General features: G+C 43.7%; 1 protein-coding gene across 8 annotated transcripts in view; it reads right to left on the reverse strand.

The window, feature by feature from the left end:
* The window catches only part of LOC115114360 (zinc finger MYND domain-containing protein 11-like), a 26,866-nt gene continuing 8,465 nt past the window's right edge, over positions 1–18,401 (reverse strand). For 2 of the 8 annotated variants that reach the window (XM_029642534.2, XM_065013383.1), the window contains exons 3-17: positions 17,497–17,656; positions 16,321–16,344; positions 11,601–11,624; positions 11,085–11,246; positions 7,844–7,921; positions 7,459–7,551; positions 6,765–6,852; positions 6,279–6,334; positions 6,056–6,133; positions 5,710–5,828; positions 4,710–4,974; positions 4,288–4,395; positions 3,614–3,889; positions 2,900–3,085; positions 2,021–2,344 (exon numbers count right to left, since the gene is read on the reverse strand). In XM_029642534.2, the coding sequence (XP_029498394.2) occupies positions 2,036–2,344; positions 2,900–3,085; positions 3,614–3,889; positions 4,288–4,395; positions 4,710–4,974; positions 5,710–5,828; positions 6,056–6,133; positions 6,279–6,334; positions 6,765–6,852; positions 7,459–7,551; positions 7,844–7,921; positions 11,085–11,246; positions 11,601–11,624; positions 16,321–16,344; positions 17,497–17,656 (2,026 nt within the window). In that variant the 3' untranslated portion in view covers positions 2,021–2,035. Of the gene's footprint in view, positions 1,961–2,020; positions 2,345–2,899; positions 3,086–3,613; positions 3,890–4,287; positions 4,396–4,709; positions 4,975–5,709; positions 5,829–6,055; positions 6,134–6,278; positions 6,335–6,764; positions 6,853–7,458; positions 7,552–7,843; positions 7,922–10,192; positions 10,664–11,084; positions 11,294–11,600; positions 11,625–16,320; positions 16,345–17,496; positions 17,657–18,401 lie in introns of those variants that run through there. The other 6 variants (XM_029642533.2, XM_065013384.1, XM_065013388.1 and 3 more) reach the window with 6 other exon arrangements.

The raw sequence follows: 18,401 nt of genomic DNA on the forward strand, positions 1-18,401 counted from the left end.
TCAGTGTGTGTTGCCTTTAATCGCATTAGAATGACATGGTGTAAAGGAACCAGTTTATTTACATGTGCAACCATGACAAACAGAATATGATTTTGTTAACACCATGAGACACGGAGAGATTGTGGCATTTGTGCAGGGCATCAGGATTCTGTTCAGTCTCCTGAGGAAGTGTATCAGGATTAAACAGAACATGATTACATGTGGCAAATCAGGCAGTTTGTTCATTACTTCTAAAACATTACACTGCTTCTCTGATTGAAAAACAACAAAACAGACTATGGGTGTTAGGGTAAGAGAAAGAGATTGAAAAGAAATAGTCTACGCCATTATTTGTCATCGTGTTCTAACGAATACAAAAAATTGTGTTAGCTCTGAAAAGTGATACACTTTGTCGGAGCTAACGGAAGAAGAGAGAGTTGCCATCATTGAAAACCGGGTGTCCAAAACTAGGCAAAATGAATGCAGGGGATGACCTTTCCTCTGTTCAGTCAGCTCTTCATAACAAAGGAAACAGTCACATGGACTTCCATAATGGCTGACTTCCCAAATAGCCTCTTGGTTAGTACTTCTGTTCTAAATAAAATTGGCAATTACATTACCCTTTAAGAAATGATCCAAGACAAGTTAAGCAAAGGATAATAACATTGCACACCATTCAGACTCCAGTAAGAAAAAAGAAAAAGTACTAAAAGATAAGCCTGATCACCGTTGATATTTGCATATTTTATATTGGTCCATCTGTATTCATTGTCTATGGGGAAACCGAGATACTTTGCAAGCTTGTTATTTTTCTAGTAGTAAAAATGTGGAACTATCAACATGCACATCTCTTCACTCAGAATATGAGGATAGTTTTGAAAAAACAGGCACTGACCACCAACAGCATAAGCAGTGAATGTCTAACTAGTCACTGAGCATTCTAAAACCGTACTTACAGTGAACATCACAATAACCATGGCACTGGTGCCAACTATAAACAAGAGGGGAAAAAACAGCACGCACTTTCTCTTAAGATACGGTTTAACAAATGTCATTTTTGGCAATATTACAAAGCATTTGGGTCATGAAATTAAATGTGCAAACGGTCAAATTATGAAGGAACCTCTCTAAGATCCAGCTCAGTAAAGATTGCTATATATTCCCAAGAAATGTATAACTTTTTCTTTAATTCATAAAAATGACAGTATATTCAAAATGTGCATAATAACAAAGGGAAGATTTGTCAGCATCTTTATAGCCGACTTCATAACCCTGTTCCCAACGACGTTTAAGAGACTTGAAAATGGATAAAAACAATAAAAAGGTGCCATTTACCAAAATATGTTCATGATAAAATCATGCAAAAAAAATTATGGATCATTTCCTTTTTTCACAATTACATTTTGTTTCTCATGATTTTCAGCATTTAAAAAAATATTTTCTGTATGAAAGCAGAGCTTATTCAACGCTGCAATAGTACTTACGGTATAAGATCGACTGTAATATTCATTGTTAAACATTAACAGTAAGAAAAGTGAAAAAAATGCAGGTAATAAAATGTTTTCAGTTAATGTTCATCTGTTACTAGACACTTAAATAACATTCTGCAACATAGGTCAAATTAGCACTTCATAAAAAAAAATTAAAAAACAATCATTCGAGCCATGCTCTTGATAATATATATATTTTTTTAAAATCGATACACTGGGTATATTAAATAAAGTACTGAAATAAAATGAAAATAGCTATTTTTTCCCGCATATATTCGGTCCAGAAAGTGTTCAGGAAGTCAGGTAGGGGTGTGGTTGGGTAAGTTACATCAGGGGAGAGCCAATGGGGGGTGGGGGGGGGTTGTTGTTCATCTCTTCCTGCGGCAGGTGCGTTTGTGGTCGGCGTGCCAGTGCTCCTGTTGACACTTGATGGAGCAGTAGGAGGTGTTCCAGCAGCAGTGGTACATGGCTTCCTCCTCACAGTTATAACACTGGAGGATAAACACACAGTCAGAACTGACATGGCTTCCTCCTCACAGTTATAACACTGGAGGATAAACACACAGTCAAAACTGACATGGCTTCCTCCTCACAGTTATAACACTGGAGGATAAACACACAGTCAAAACTGACATGGCTTCCTCCTCACAGTTATAACACTGGAGGACACACACAGTCAGAACTGACATGGCTTCCTCCTCACAGTTATAACACTGGAGGACACACACAGTCAGAACTGACATGGCTTCCTCCTCACAGTTATAACACTGGAGGACACACACAGTCAGAACTGACATGGCTTCCTCCTCACAGTTATAACACTGGAGGACACACACAGTCAGAACTGACATGGCTTCCTCCTCACAGTTATAACACTGGAGGACACACACACAGTCAGAACTGACATGGCTTCCTCCTCACAGTTATAACCTGCATTGTTTGCTGTTTGGGGTTTTAGGCTGGGTTTCTGTACAGCACTTTGAGATATCAGCTGATGTACGAAGGGCTATATAAATAAATTTGATTTGATTTGATAACACTGGAGGACACACACACAGTCAGAACTGACATGGCTCCTCTTTAGGCATGAATTTTTTCGTACATTACTGTGATGTAATTTGTGAATACCACTTTAACAAATAACTAATTTGCTGTTAAGTCACTGTCATATTTAATTGATACATTATATTGACTATGTCTAGTACTGCTCTAATTATGTATTGGCCTTTTGGTTATGGAGTTAAAAATCCCAAAAGGTCAAAGATGTGCTTAGCTACCACTGTAGGTAGTGGGGTGTGGGACAAATCCATTAAAAAACAATGAATGAACTGTGCGTGTCCAAATATTTTGGGGGATTTAGCCCCTCAGGTCTCAACAGACTGAGCTGTGTGTGGTAGAGAAAACGAGGGAAAGAGAAGGCTCTCACTCACCCACTGCTTCTTCTTGGTGGTGGAGATGAGCTGCTTGTGCTGGGCCACCATCTTCTTCACCTCCTCCACCAGCTCCTCCTTACACTTCTCCTTCACCGTCTTACACTTTCTCTCCATCTCAGCCTGGCCCCCCGACACTGCCTTGCTCACCGCCTGCCTCTTCTCGTCCTCCATCTCAGAACGCAGCTGGAGACACACACCACAGAAAATGAGCCTCAACTTTGATACCTGTGGTACACTTGTGTGTTAGCGTGTTTCCTTTTCTTTAAGAATAATTCAATAAAAGCTTTTCTCAGTGTCCTACTGTTCTATGTCCTACTCAGTCTAAATCCCCCAGTCCATCACCTTCTCCAGACCCCCTCAGTCTCAATCCCCCAGTCCCTCACCTTCTCCAGGGCCTCTCGGACCCCTCAGTCTCAATCCCCCAGTCCCTCACCTTCTCCAGGGCCTCTCAGACCCCTCAGTCCCTCACCTTCTCCAGGGCCTCTCGGACCCCCTCAGTCTAAATCCCCCAGTCCCTCACCTTCTCCAGACCCCTCAGTCTCAATCCCCCATTCCCTCACCTTCTCCAGGGCCTCTCGGACCCCTCAGTCTCAATCCCCCAGTCCCTCGCCTTCTCCAGGGCCTCTCAGACCCCTCAGTCTCAATCGCCCAGTCCCTCACCTTCTCCAGGGCCTCTCGAACCCCCTCAGTCTCAATCCCCCAGTCCCTCACCTTCTCCAGGGCCTCTCGAACCATGCGCTCCGTCTCCCTCTGGTTGTCGGCCTTCATCATGTCCTTGACATCGTTGAAGATCTTGGTGTACTTCTCGTGGCACATGTTCTGGCAGGCTCCGTCAGAGGTGGTCTGGGTGCTGCGGTGCAGGCTGCGTGGCGAGGTGGCTGAGGCCTTCTTGGTCTGCGTGGAGACAGACAGCTTCTCTGGCTGGTGGGGCGTCGTCACGGGGATCTCCTGGCTGCTGCTCACAGCCTCCATCTCAGGCTCCGGGTCCTGGGGGAAGAGAGGTCAGAGATGGCGTTAGAGATGGAGAGAGAAACAAGCAAACAAACAGACACACGCATACATCTCCCTACACACACACACACACACACACACACACACACACACACACAGAACCCCCACCCCTCACACACAAACACTAAGTACTTGATTCAATCCATATCGCCGAAGTTTAGTGCGATTGAACTTTAAAGTCAATGCGGAAACTGCACTCACGGTAAACGCTGCGTATGGCAGCTCAAATCGGAAATTACCTTTAAATGTCAAGTGCGCTATATGCGACACAGATTAAATCAAGCCCTAAAACACTTCAAATGAAACACACAGACACATACCATGGTAACACACTGGCTAAGGTGACCGTACAACAGTAGTGTTGGGATACTTACAGTGGCTTCCTCTTTGGGCTCAGGAGCTTGACTGCGACGGCTCTTCTTTGCTTTAGGCTCCTGCCTGTCTGGCTGATGGTCTCGCTCTGCCTGTCTGTCTGCTTTCGGCTGGGGAGAAACACAACATATTGGATTACAGTAGCGCAGTATCAGAGATGTCTGACACCTCTGGATAAGCATTTCCGTTACCCCAGCAACCATTCAAGCCTGAGCCATAACAATACAGATGATGTTTGTGTTGACCCTCACATTCTCAAATCATTGAAATTCCTCCTAATTTATTACAGGACCTGTAATATTAAATTAGCTACTAAAAACACACCTGAGCAGCTTTTAGTGAGCTTATTTGAACATGCAAATAAAAAATACCTATGTATGTATGTGAGAGAGTGTGTGTGTGAAGCTAGTGCATGCATACGTACATGTTTGACCTGATCGTTGTTGTTGCTGGTGGAGGAGATTGAGTACTCTGCCTCCTCCGGCCTCTCTGTCAGCCTCTCTTCTCCGTCTCCTCTCCTCTCCTCCAGCCTCTCCACCGCCTTGGTTTTCCAGAAGCGGCCCTCCCTCTGAAAGCATTGGGACAGCTCTAGCTCATCACAGGCCTTCTTCCAGCTCGCGCTGCGCTTCACCTGCAGCTGCTGCACCGACACTTTGATGTCCTGGATGTTGTCTGCAGGGATCCACGCTCTGGGGACAAGGAGGAGGGGGAGGGAGAGGAAGAGGGACAACCGTCAGAGCAGCCAGGGAATCTCTCAAAGCTCCATAGCCAGGGGAAATTATATTGCATGGATAGCAAGATGCCTTGCTCTGGCCAAACGCTACGCCATGCCCACGGACATTAGTTTCTTCTCCGCAGAGTCTGGATCTGAGTACCTCCCGACCCTTCACCGAATGTGAACACATTCAGGGCCGTCTGATTGGTACAGAACCGATGAGTTGGGCCAGAGCCAGAACACACGTGGGTAAAGTGGAGGTTTGGAAATTCGTCACTAGCTTTGATACTCTGACTTTGTTTGGTACAACACCCCTCGTCACCACAAAACAACTTCAGCGACGACAGTATCAGACAGAGGAGCAGAAGAATTCCGTTTGAGCCGTCAGCCTAGAAATGACAAGAAATTCTGGGTGTTCGAAAGTTTAAAATGATCCACTATGATATATCCGCCGCTCTGCGTGTCAATACAGTTGGCCCTCAGATCCAGAGACTCTCATGTCCTAGTGATAAGGCTGTTGCATAAGTAGCGGCACGATAACTATGCCCTGTCTATCAGCACGAGTGTGATGGCTGACCTCTGGTGGGAGATGAGTTCTAGCACATTATAGTGCACTCCTTTTGATGAACATTTTGGTTGAAAGTAGTGAGCTACATAGGGAATACAGTGCCACTTGGGACGCAGCCTCTGTATCAGTGTGATGGCTTACCTCTGGTGCTGGTGGCCAAAGAAGCGGACGTCCACCTGATTGTCCTCTCTCTGCAGGACCTTGGCCGGCCAGTAGCCAAAGCCCTTCATCTTAGCCCACACAACCTCATGATTAGGAGTCTGCAACAACAAGCACAACCCCAGATCAGCACAGGGCAAACGACACCAGATAATACACACATACAATTCATTCAACTTTATTTGTCCCCTTATGGCAATTCTATTGGGGCAATAACGTTTCAGACATAGCCCTAACATTTCAGCCAATATTACATTGAGTTGATATCTTGATCATTTGAACAATCAACGCCCCAGGAGCATTGAAGGCAAGACCGCTTGATACTCACACAGGGGTAGCAGAACCAGTTGTCAGGCCGAGCGTTGGACAGGAAGAAGCAGTTCTTACACAGCATCAACTCGTTCAGCTGGAGAGAGAGCGAGACGTGGAGCGAATGATGAAGAGACACAGAGAACAGCTGCCCTGCCACTCACAACACAACCACCTAGAATACTACAATACAAATCTGTCACATTTAGTTCAGAAAAGAAAAGAGGGAAAAAACTGTTTACCTCATGGCATGTGTCACTGTAGAGCAACCGCGCTATTTCAGCCTGGTCACTATGAACTGCAACAAAAAACGGTTTCGTTAACGTTGGGAAAATAACATTGAAGTACATTGTAAGGATTTTGTTCCATTGAACATGCCACCACAAATGCATTGTAACTACATAGAGAGACATGATCCTCCTCAATTTTTGGTAGACAATCAATAACAGTTCAGACTTCGTGCTTCCTTCAAATTACATATCTGCCACAACTATACGGTCTTATTTTCTAAGCTGCAATTAATAATAGTAGGAAGGAAATCTGACAGCAAAACTTGATCTTCACAGATATTTCCCACAGGAAACCTTATTCCCTATATAGTGCACGACTGTAGACCAGAGCTCTATGGTCCTTGGTCAAACGTAGTGCAGTATAAAGGGAATAGGATGCCATTTAGGACACAACCCATAATAACAGCATGGTTGTGAACGACACACACACCCCCCCACCTCCAAACAAGATGGCGGTGTTGTGCACGATCAGCTGGGCATCTGCCTTGAACTCGTCGAAGCTCTTGTATTTCCCCTCGGTTAGGTTCTGCAACACATAGACAGCGATACAGAGACAGAGAGAACACAAAGAGGACTATTCATTCACACTGGGTAGGGCAGCAGAGAGGGGGTTGTGTGGTGCGGTTGCAGTACCATAAGAGACCAGAGGAGGGCAGTGCACCACAGACCCAGAGACCGAGACCCAAACCAGGGAGGCGCTGTGCTGTTTTCCAGCCTATCCAGAGGCCTATTCAGCACCAAACAGAAGAAAACCGACTGGAACAGGGAGGGACTAAGCTGAACGTTTTGCAACAGTAATGAATACTACCCTGAGACAGTGGCGGGGAGCGCTGTGCTGTTTCCCAGCCAATTTGACTGGCAGGGCTTGGCTGGCGGGAACTACCAGTGATCACGGTGCAGAGGAGACCTCACTGACGCCCTCGCTGTGACGAGAGGCAATCTGAAAGCCTCAGCTACACAATCACAGCTTTATACTGGGGCTACATCTGACGTGCCCTTACACAGACCCTCACCAAACAACATGGACTAAAGCCCAAATAGCACCCTATTCCCTATACATATGAAATAGGGTGCCATTTGGGACAGAAAAAAAGTGAAATCCTGTGTTCAGCAGTGTATTGCGGGGAGTTACCTCCTGAATGTTGGAGACGTCCAGCGTGGTATGGATGAGCCTTCTGTACATCGGGTGTTGAGTGTCTTTGCCTTTCTTGTTCAGGTCCACGGCCTACAGTGCCAGGAGAGAAATAATATGATTTATGGGTGAAAAGGAGGGGAGCTGGGATTAACCCTAGCCATTGTGGTGGGACATTTTACTAGCCTTGATTTAAAGTAGAGTAAAACATGGCAGTGTGATTCAATACAGTGTAGCGTTCCAAATGGCACCCTCGGAGCCCTATAGGAGGGCTGGTCAAAATTAGTGCACTATATATGAAATAGGGAGCCATTTGGGATGCAATCAGTGCCACAGCCTGGTCCTGCATCCCTACCCTGAACATAAAACTAACTGCAACACTCACCCTCTCTTTCATGCGCTGAATGATAAAACGCAGGTATCTGCACATCTCCTGCTTGTTCAGGTTCTTCTTTTTACTACCCTAGAGAGAGAGAAAGAGAATGACTGTAACCCATCCAGCTCTCTATTCAAACCACGTGTAGCTAGCAGTAAATTGGAACTGATGAGAGCTAACTGAGTATATAATATGTTATTTTGTCACATACACCGGATAGGTTCAGTTAAATGTGTTGTTTTACAGGTTCAGCCATAGTAGAACGGCACCACTTGAGCAAACTAGGGTTAAGTGCTTTGCTCAAGGGCACAGATTTTTCCCCTTGTCAGCTCAAGTATTCGAACTAGGGTTACACATTTTGGGGAATATTCAGGTGGAAACTTTCCGTGGGAATTAACAGGAATATATTTGAATTAATGGAAATAAATGCAAATTAATATTAATACCATTTAAATGTAGATGTTTTTTGCATTGGATATATTTACCATAGCATATGGAGACAAACAAACCTTTCACCTTATAAGTAGACATAATTGCAAATGATTCAATCCTTCCAATAGAAAAAAATAAAAATAATTTGAACTTTAATTAAATGAGTTGACTCTTCACATGGGATGATTTCACCAAAAAACAAAAGGGAATATTGAATGATCCCCAATGATCCATCGCATCTCCCAAACCGTTTTCAACATACATCTGTAAAAGGATAGTCGAGAATCTAAAGTATTAGTTGTCTTCCTCTCAGGCTTCCACGTCTTCTCCCTGGACCTCCTCAATGTCCACGTCTTGAACATCAGACTCTGAGGCCTCATCTTCACTGTCACTTTCCAACCTTGTTGAGGATGGCTCGTTGTCAGGCTCAAAAAGCCAGGGAATTTGCCCGGATGGCCACCAACTTTTCAACCCTTTTATTGGTCAGCCTGTTGCGTGCTTTGGTGTGTGTGTTCCCAAACAAGGACCAGTTGCGCTCTGAGGCGGCTGATGTTGGTGGGATTTGGAGGATGATGGAGGCAACAGGGGAAAGAGCCTCAGGTCCACAAAGTCCCTTCCACCAGGTGGCTGATGAGATATGTTGGCACGACTTCCATATTGCATCTCCATCCCAAAGCCCTTGCTTGGAAGTGTACAGACTCCCAAGAACCTTGCCCTCATCCAGGCCAAGGATGCTGAGACACGGTTGTGATGACACCATAGGCCTTGTTGATCTCTGGACAGACAGGATGGTCTTGCCAGCATGCTTGGGGTCCAACATGTACGCTGCGGCGTGTATGGGCTTCAGGCAGAAGTCTTCACGCATTTTGATGTATTTCAGAACTGCAGTTTCCTCTGCTTGGCGCAACAGTGAAGTGGGCAGGGCAGTACAGATTGCTTCTCTTACATCTGCAGGAAGAGTCTGAACATCAGACAGGATGGCATTATCTCCCTCAATGGCTATTGGTTTCAGGAGTGTCAAGCTGCTTACCACTCTCTTCCAAAATACATAATTTAGGAGGATCCTCTTGATGGGGCTGTTCATATCGGCAGACTGTGAAATGGCCATTTCTTGGAGAGGCTCCTTCCCCTCCAGGAGACTGTCAAACATGATGACAACACCACCCCAATGGGTGTTGCTGGGCAGCTTCAATGTGGTGGTGCTCTTATTCTTATCACTTTGCTTGGTGAGGTAGATTGCTGCTATAATTTGATGACCCTTCACGTACCTAACCATTTCCTTGGCTCTCTTGTAGAGTGTATCCATTGTTTTCAGTGCCATGATGTCCTTGAGGAGCAGAGTCAATGCATTAGCAGCACAGCCAATGGTTGTGCTGTGAGGGTAGGACTCCTCATCTTTAGACCAAGCAGCCTTCATGTTCGCAGCATTGTCGGTCACCAGTGCAAATACCTTCTGTGGTCCAAGGTCATTGATGACTGCCTTCAGCTCATCTGCATTGTAGAGACGGGTGTGTCTGTTGTCCCTTGTGTCTGCTGTGCTCTTGTAGAATACTGGTTGAGGGGTGGAGATGATGTAGTTAATTATTCTTTCCCACGAACTTTCGACCACCCATCAGAGATGATTGCAATACAGTCTACTTTCTTTATGATTTCCTTGACCTTCACTTGAACTCTGCATCCAGCAAATTAGTAGATAAAGCATGTCTGGTTGGAGGGGTGTATGCTGGGCGAAGAACATTCAGAAATCTCTTCCAATACACATTGCCTGTGAGTATCAGAGGTGAACCAGTTGCATACACAGCTCGAGCAAGACATTCATCAGCATTTCTCTGACTACGTTCCTCCATTGAGTCAAAAGAAAACTTCTGATTCCAGGAGGACCATGAGCTGTTGTTATCGATAAGGTGTCTGGTTCAGCATTTTAACCTCAAATAGAAGTAGAGGGACTCTTGTCAGAGGTTGGTTGTTGTGAGCGCTGAGGGAACTTTATGCACTTGGCCAGATGATTCTGCATCTTTGTTGCTTTCTTCACATATGATTTGGCACAGTATTTTCAAGTGTACACAGCTTTTCCTTCTACATTAGCTGCAGTGAAATGTCTCCACACATCAGATAGTGCCTGTGGCATTTTCCTGTAAAGATTAGAAATAAATGAGTAAAAAAAACAATACAATTCCATGTACAGATAAATAGTTAAGCAGTTGGATTAAACAACTCTTTTGTAAGATAAATGAAACATGTATGGAAACAGGTGAATTAACACTCCTCCCTTAGCAGGCTCAAGTAAGCTAAAACCCACATGGTAGCAAAAACTAACTTGCAGAAAGTTATAGATGATTTAAACACACTTTGCTGTAGGCTACTATTTACCAGTTAACAAAAAGGCATGCATGTCATATAAAATGCATTCACCCCACCCAGTATTTTAATCAAAACTTACCAGAAAGCATGTAGTCCTTGGCTCAGACAGTGAGGTAGTGTGGGCTCAATAGCATCTCATCAGTGTGCAAGATCTTGAGAATCAGCTGCACATGTTGACGGAAGAGTGGTGCATGCAGACGGTTGCAATTCCATTGAATTTGGGATAGTTTAACCAAAATATGCCACAAGACCTAGAATTGCTTTATTTGTATCCCACAAAAAAAGGTTCACTGTTATAAGCTAACTTTTTTGATGAATTGATGAATTTCCAGGAAAATTCAGAAAATGTACCGTTAAGTTTCCGACCCTTTGCAACCATAATTCGAACCAGCAGCCTTTAGGTTACTGGCCCAACGCTCTAACCGCTAGGCTACCTGCCGCCTATAGGAGTACCTACCCTGCACACCACACACTGCCAGTGGGATCCACTGTCCCGGGGCTTGTACTCATCAGACAGGCATTTTAGGTGATAGACACGGAAGCAGTTGTCGCACACAAGCACGTCTCCGGGCAGGTGGCACTCGAAGCAGTACCAGTCGTGGCTCTCCGCCTCCCATTCCTGAAACAGACGGAGCACAATGGTCGGTGCCCCCCCCTCCGCACCGACCTGACGGCTAGACTACACCCCCAGCCAGGGGGCCACTCTTGGCCCCACCACACCAGCTGCTCCACAACACACACCTGTGCTGGGGCTTGACAAAGGCACATCACTGGAACTTTTCAGTTCTATTATCTACAAAAAATGTATGTTATATATCCATGTCTCCTTTGAAAAGTGGTCTTCTGACCTCAATGGGACTTCCTGAATAAATACAAGTTAAATAAAACATGAATTCACAAGTTTTTACAGGTAGCCTATACAAACATCACAACAGTTATTGAATGTTTATTTAGTTAGTAAATTCTGACTGACCTCCTCTGGCGGCTCCTTCTCCGTCTGCAATTAAACACCCCCATCATTGATTAATTAACTAACAAATAAACTGTGTGTGTGTGTGTGTACACAGTGGATTGTGTACCATAACACCTGTGCAAGCCAATGATTCAAAGCACAATCTTTGGATAAACCTCATTGGAAGGAAGGCCTAAGACTAATGTGTGACCATCGCTGAAACATTGGCTTACTAGAAGGCTAGAGGAAGTGTATGTCCCAAATGGCACCCTATTCCCTATATAATGCCCTGGTCAAAAGTAGTGCACTATGAAGGGCATAGGCTGCCATTTGGGATGCAGGCAAAGTTTATATAAAATCCAGGTGTGGTTGTGCATGCATGAAAGGCTGATGGAAGCTAGGGAAGGGTGGGGCAAATTCCTGCCAACCTGAACCTGCTGCTCAAACCTCTATGATTTAACCTAATGATCTTCTATAGTATTTCAGGTTTCACTAAGGGGCACAGAGCTAGAAACTACCTGCCTGCCTGGAATTCAAACCAACAACCATGGTAGTCACACTCCTCCTCCACACAGTCTGGAGTGGAAGTCAACAAGGACTGTGTTATATTGCAACATGTCAAAAACTAGTCTACACCGCCTCACAAAACCATTTCTTTCAGATGTAGGAAGCCAGAAAACCCTTTCCTTCAGATTAAGGAAGCCACAGGACAAACTAACCTACTACACCCCATCAGTGCAGAATCCAACGCCATCTAGGCTCTGCTCAGTTGCACATGCTCTGTTTAAACCTAGTGAGCTGGAGAGCACTCCATCACAGGTGAGCAGAGAGGAGGAGCACGAACTAACACACAGCCATAAAAAGTCAAAAGGATAAAAGAAAGAGGACAGACCGACAGTCGGTAAACAGTGCCACTCCCAGCCTAGTGGGCTATGAGAGCCCTCCACAAGTTCCTCCATCTCTTCCTGTCCTGGGCCTGGTTTCCCAAAAGCAACTTCAAAGGCTAAGTTCATTGTTAGAACCATCGTAGGAGCATCGTTAAATCTCAGATCTGTTTCCCAAAACCATTATTATTACCGGTGCACTTCAAAACGCTCGTAATCTAACACCTGACCAATCCTGGCTTTTTTTGCCCTTCCTTTATACCAAGAAGATCTCCGTGGTTCTCCGTCTCTCAGTGAACTTCCGAATAAAGTTCACAACAAAGTTGCCAATGTCTTTGCAATTGATACAAACAAGCGACGTATAAAAATATGCTTCAAATGAAAACCGAGATGACTGCGTTAAAATATAAACAGTAAGCAATAGGCCTATTTCAATCATATTGAAATACATTTCATGTTCAATCATTTGAGTTCTATTTTGCTACTTGTAGGCTACTGTCTAATTTGTCTATATATATTTCATGATGTTTAGCCTAAAATGAGTCATTTAGTGCATTTTTATTTGGTAAACATTAGAATAAGCTGCCTCAATATTTGCAGCCGTAGGTGGTAATAGCCCAGCTCTCTAGGAGCTGATCAGTCATCAGTATTGTGAAAAAATTATAATGTAAAGCAAAGATTTTAATGGAGAAAGCTGATCCGAAAGCAGCGCTCGCTTTCTTTCGATCCTATTGCTATCGACACATTCTCCAAAGACGCACTCAATTCTCTCTGCGTGGTTTTGGGAAACGCATGTTACATCTTCGGCCATTGTAGAAAAGATGCATCGTTAAAATACTCGTAAGCCTAAGTAACATTGCTATTGGGAAACTGGGCCCAGGGCTATTTTAGACATTTCTTTCCAGGCGAGACCTAGTCTGTTGGTAGTGTTCAGCTCTGTTTCAACAGATCTCCCTCTCTGCGCCTGGCCCAGTCATACTGTACAGTCAAGTGTAGAAAGGTACTTCACTGTCCACTCTGTGTCCCTGCCCTATTGTATTCTGAATGAAACGGTCGTTGTGACTTCAAAAAAGGGTGAGGCCTCTGGGGAAGAACTGTCTGTGTCCGATGAAGCTTTCTACCTCACCTGGAGTGTTAAATATCACCATCACAATGGCATGATTTTCCAGTGTGGTGATGGTTATTTCAGAGATCAAGTGAAAGACATCCAACATCCCCATGTAAGAAAACAAAAGGCTGTTGACCATCTACTATAATATAAGGGAGAGGTAACATACAGTACAAGTCAAAAGTTTGGACACACCTACTCAAGGACTTTTCATTATTACTATTTTCTCGACATCAAAACTATGAAATAACACATATGGAATCATGTAGTAACCAAAAAAGTGTTAAACAAATCTAAATATATTTTAGATTCTTCAAAGTAGCCACCCTTTGCTTTGATGACAGCTTTGCCCACTCTTGGAATTCTCTCAACCAGCTTCATGAGGCACTCACCTGGAATGCATTTCAATTAACAGGTGTGTCTTGTTAGAAGTTCATTTGTGGAATTTCTTTCTTTCTTAAACGCGTTTGAGCCTATCAGTTGTGCTGTGACAAGGTAGGGGTGGGGGTACAGAAGATAGCCCTATTTGGTAAAAGACCAAGTCCATATTATGGCAAGAACAGCTCAAATAAGCAAAGAGAAATGACAGTCCATCATTACTGTAAGATATGAAGGTCAATAAATCTGGAAAATGTCAAGAACGTTCAGTTTCTTCAAGTGCAGTCACAAAAACCATCAGGCGCTATGATGAAACTGGCTCTCATGAGGACCGCCACAGGAAAGGCAGACCCAGAGTTACCTCTGCTGCAGAGGATAAGTTCATTAGAGTTACGAGCCTCAGAAATTGCAGCCCAAATAAATGCTTTACAGAGTTCAAGTAACAGACACATCTCAACATCAACTGTTCAGAGAAGACTTCATGAATCAGGCCTTCATGTTTGAATTGCTGAAAATAAACCCCTACTAAAGGACACCAATAAGAAGAAGAGACTTGCTTGTGCATAGAAACACAAGCAATGGACATTAGACTGGTGGAAATATGTCCTTTGGTCTTATGAGTCCAAATTTGAGATTTTTGGTTCCAACCGCCGTGTCTTTGTGAGACACAGAGTAGGTGAACGGATTATCTCTGCATGTGTGGTTCCCATCGTGAAGCATGGAGGAGGTGGTGTGATGGTGCTTTGTCACTGTCGTTGATTTATTTAGAATTCAAGGCACACTTAACCAGCATGGCTTCCACAGCATTCTGCAGCGATACGCCATCCCATCTGGTTTTCCCAGATAGTTCCCGCGCAGCCCAGTCAAAACTGTTCGCTGCTCTGGCCCCCCAATGGTGGAACAAACTCCCTCACGACGCCAGGACAGCGGAGTCAATCACCACCTTCCGGAGACACCTGAAACCCCACCTCTTTCAGGAATACCTAGGATAGGATAAAGTAATCCTTCTCACCCCCCCCCTCCCTTAAAAGATTTAGATGCACTATTGTAAAGTGGCTGTTCCACTGGATGTCTTAAGGTGAACGCACCAATTTGTAAGTCGCTCTGGATAAGAGCGTCTGCTAAATGACTTAAATGTAAAAATGTAAATATGGTTTGTTTTTCAACAGGACAATGACCCAACATACCTCCAGGCTGTGTAAGGGCTATTTGACCTAGAAGGAGAGTGATGGAGTGTTGCATCAGATGACCTGGCCTCCACAATCACCCGACCTCAACCCAATTGAGATGGGTTGGGATGAGTTGGACCAGAGAGTGAAGGAAAAGCAGCCAACAAGTGCTCAGCATATGTGGGAACTCTGTTGGAAAAACATTCCAGGTGAAGCTGTTTGAGAGAATGCCAAGAGTGTGAAATGCTGTCATCAAGGCAAAGGGTGGCTACTTTGAAGTATGTCAAATATATTTTGATTTGTTTAACACTTTTTTGGTTACTACATAATTCCATACGTGTTATGTGGGTGCCATTTGGGACGCAGGCATAGTATAGACAACTAGATGACATCACACACCACCACACCCCCCTGTTCATCAAACCAAACGCATGCCGGAAACACAGAGATCATAACAGTAACACACAGAGGAACGTAGCTACACATCCCTCCCTGAGGAGTTCCTACTACTACTACTGCAAAACTACATCTACTACTCACGTACTCATCATATATGCTTGCTACAAACCTGCGACTATGTTGGCATTGCTTGTTATGTCACTCAAAAGACATTGCTTTGAAATGTACTACTATAATTCCGAAACTATTTTTCAGAGATGTATTTATCTGTAGATGTATTTGAAGTACTGTATGTGTCAAACAAAGCCATGGAGAATATACAGCTTTCACTTTATTTAACCCTGGCAATGAATTCGATTTTTTCATGTAGCTATTTTTAAAGCAACGTTACATGTGTAGATAAGTAGCGAGCAAATATTTAAAGGAAGTCACTTTGATCCATTCCACAAGAAATTGGGCCACCGAGAGACAGCGCTACAATGGGCTTTCTGGAAGATTTTCACATGGAATATCAGCATCTTCTCTGGTGTTAAAACTACTGAGTGTGACATAAAATGGTCTAACCATTACAAATGAAAAGAGAAATCGTATTTTTAAAACAGTTAAACTAATTCCATGAGTCTATTATCTTCATATTCTATTATAGAGTATGCTGCTCTGTAAAAAGATTCCATAAAATCCAAGATTGCGCTGCAAGTGGCCGAAGTGATTTGTTCGCGGGATGATGTTAGTAAAATAAATTAGAGAGATAAAAGCAGAACAAATCAAACCAAAATTTTAAAAAACCAACGATGCACCCTTACCTTGCTTCCGTCGGCATTGGGCTCCTGTGTGATTGCAAGTGACCCAGAAAGCAATGTTTAAAGTCCTGCTGCTACGGTCAATTGAGCTCTCTTGGGCTGCTTGTGTTAACGCTGCCAAACTCTGATATTTTTTTCACTAATTGGTATTTTGACCTGATGTGAAAAGATCTGACGTGATTGGTCAAAAGATCAATTGGTGGGGAAAGAAATACAAGAATTGGGCAGCCTGTATAAACACAGCCTAAGAGCAGTGCTAGTGTTGACTGAACTGTGTGGGTTCAGTTTGTTTGGTGTATAGCAGAGCTACAGTACAAAAGGAATGTGTGCATGGCCATACCTATGACTAACAAGTCAGCTTCACATACAGTAAACATTTGAAAAAGATCAGCATGACTTGAATCACCAGGTCATTATAGTCAATGCTGAATTCAGTGCTATAGTTCATAGAACCTCTGAATGACTGATATATAACTAACATGCTGACTACACTGGCCACGCGCCATCCACACAAGACGCGATCAAGACACGCAGGTTAAAATATCAAAGCCAACTGTGAACCAACGATATCAATTTGGGGGCATGTCGAAACACATAAAACATTCATGGACATTAAGCTAGCTTGCTATTGCTAGCTAATTTGTCCTGGGAGATGAGCATGGGGTTTTACCTGAAATGTATGTATTCATTGTTGCTGGATTTTTGTAGAATACAAATTCGTATGTTTCTCTACTCAGACGATTAATCCACAGATAAAAAGGGAAAACGAGTTTGTTTTTAGTTAATTATCTTTAATTAATCTCTCCTCATTTGTCTTTCAAGCATCCACGTGGGCTTGTATCTTTCTGATATCCAATAAGAATAGGACTTGTGGAGTGTCTAAAATATAACCAAGTTCTATTTTAGCTCTTAGCTACGCAGACACTCGTTCACATGAGTGGTGGGGATGAAATGACTGAATAACATGTATTTGTACATTTATTTTGCAACGTGGCCAGTGAGGTTTGCATGTTAGTTGTCTACCATAGCAGATATACACACACAAGACACTCCATACAAATAAAAAAGATGTAAACATTTAATGAAGGTTTCCTCTGAACCATAGAGGTGTTGATCAGGAAATACACCCCTGTCATACGGGGTTAGTATTATCACTACAGGGTAAAATCCCTCTCTTACCTGCTCGTCTCCAGGCAGCCAGTAGCCCTCCTGTTCGATGCCAGCCTTGGAGCCCTTACAGCCCACAGTGAGAGTCTCTACGACCAGGCCATCCTTCACTGCCAGACTCAGCTGCCTGGCTGTCTCCTTTGGGTGCATGCCAAACACACGGCTCAGGTACCTGCACAGACACAGCACACCAACATCACTGTCTCGGCCTGCCTGTGTTCTCTAACAACTCAACTCAACCAAGGGGAAATGCATACACCTCCAGCCAAATATGCAATTCACAAGGGAAATGAGCGAGAACAGAACAGAAGCAGCTCTAGACAAGAGTGCCCACTGCATTGCCAAGGAAGGCATTGCGTTGCCAATTTAAAATCTTGAAGTAGGGCCTGGCCTATCCCCCAGAAGAATATTGCTACCTGCATTAGAAACGCATCATCACAGTGAAGCCCAGTACATGCTCAAATCACATAGAATAGTTAGACATATACTACCACCAATGACTGTGCATTTTGGTCAGACAATCATTTGTGTTCTGCACAGAGATGGAACCTTTTCACATCTAGGTACTAATGTAAAGAGATAATAACACAATTTCCTCACTCTCATTCGCGTATGCCTTTGTTCTCATATTAAACTGTATTTTCATGGACTCCCACTGTCACCACCTCATACATTCAAATACAAAATGTCTAGTTTTAAAGACATTAAGACAATTCAACAGTGCCTGCCATTGAATTTCATTGCTTTATCTCCATGACAACAGCCACTCTGTGGCATTCATTATGACAGTGGCCAACTCCCAGGGCTCTCTGCCTGAGGATTTCATTTAGCCATATTCCTATTCCCATTAACATGAAAAAAAATGACTGATCAGCCATGGATTTCGCCGGGAATGAATTTAGACTAGACTGTAAGAA

The sequence above is a fragment of the Oncorhynchus nerka genome, linkage group LG9b, assembly GCF_034236695.1.
Source record: "Oncorhynchus nerka isolate Pitt River linkage group LG9b, Oner_Uvic_2.0, whole genome shotgun sequence".
In the NCBI taxonomy this organism is placed as follows: domain Eukaryota; kingdom Metazoa; phylum Chordata; class Actinopteri; order Salmoniformes; family Salmonidae; genus Oncorhynchus; species Oncorhynchus nerka.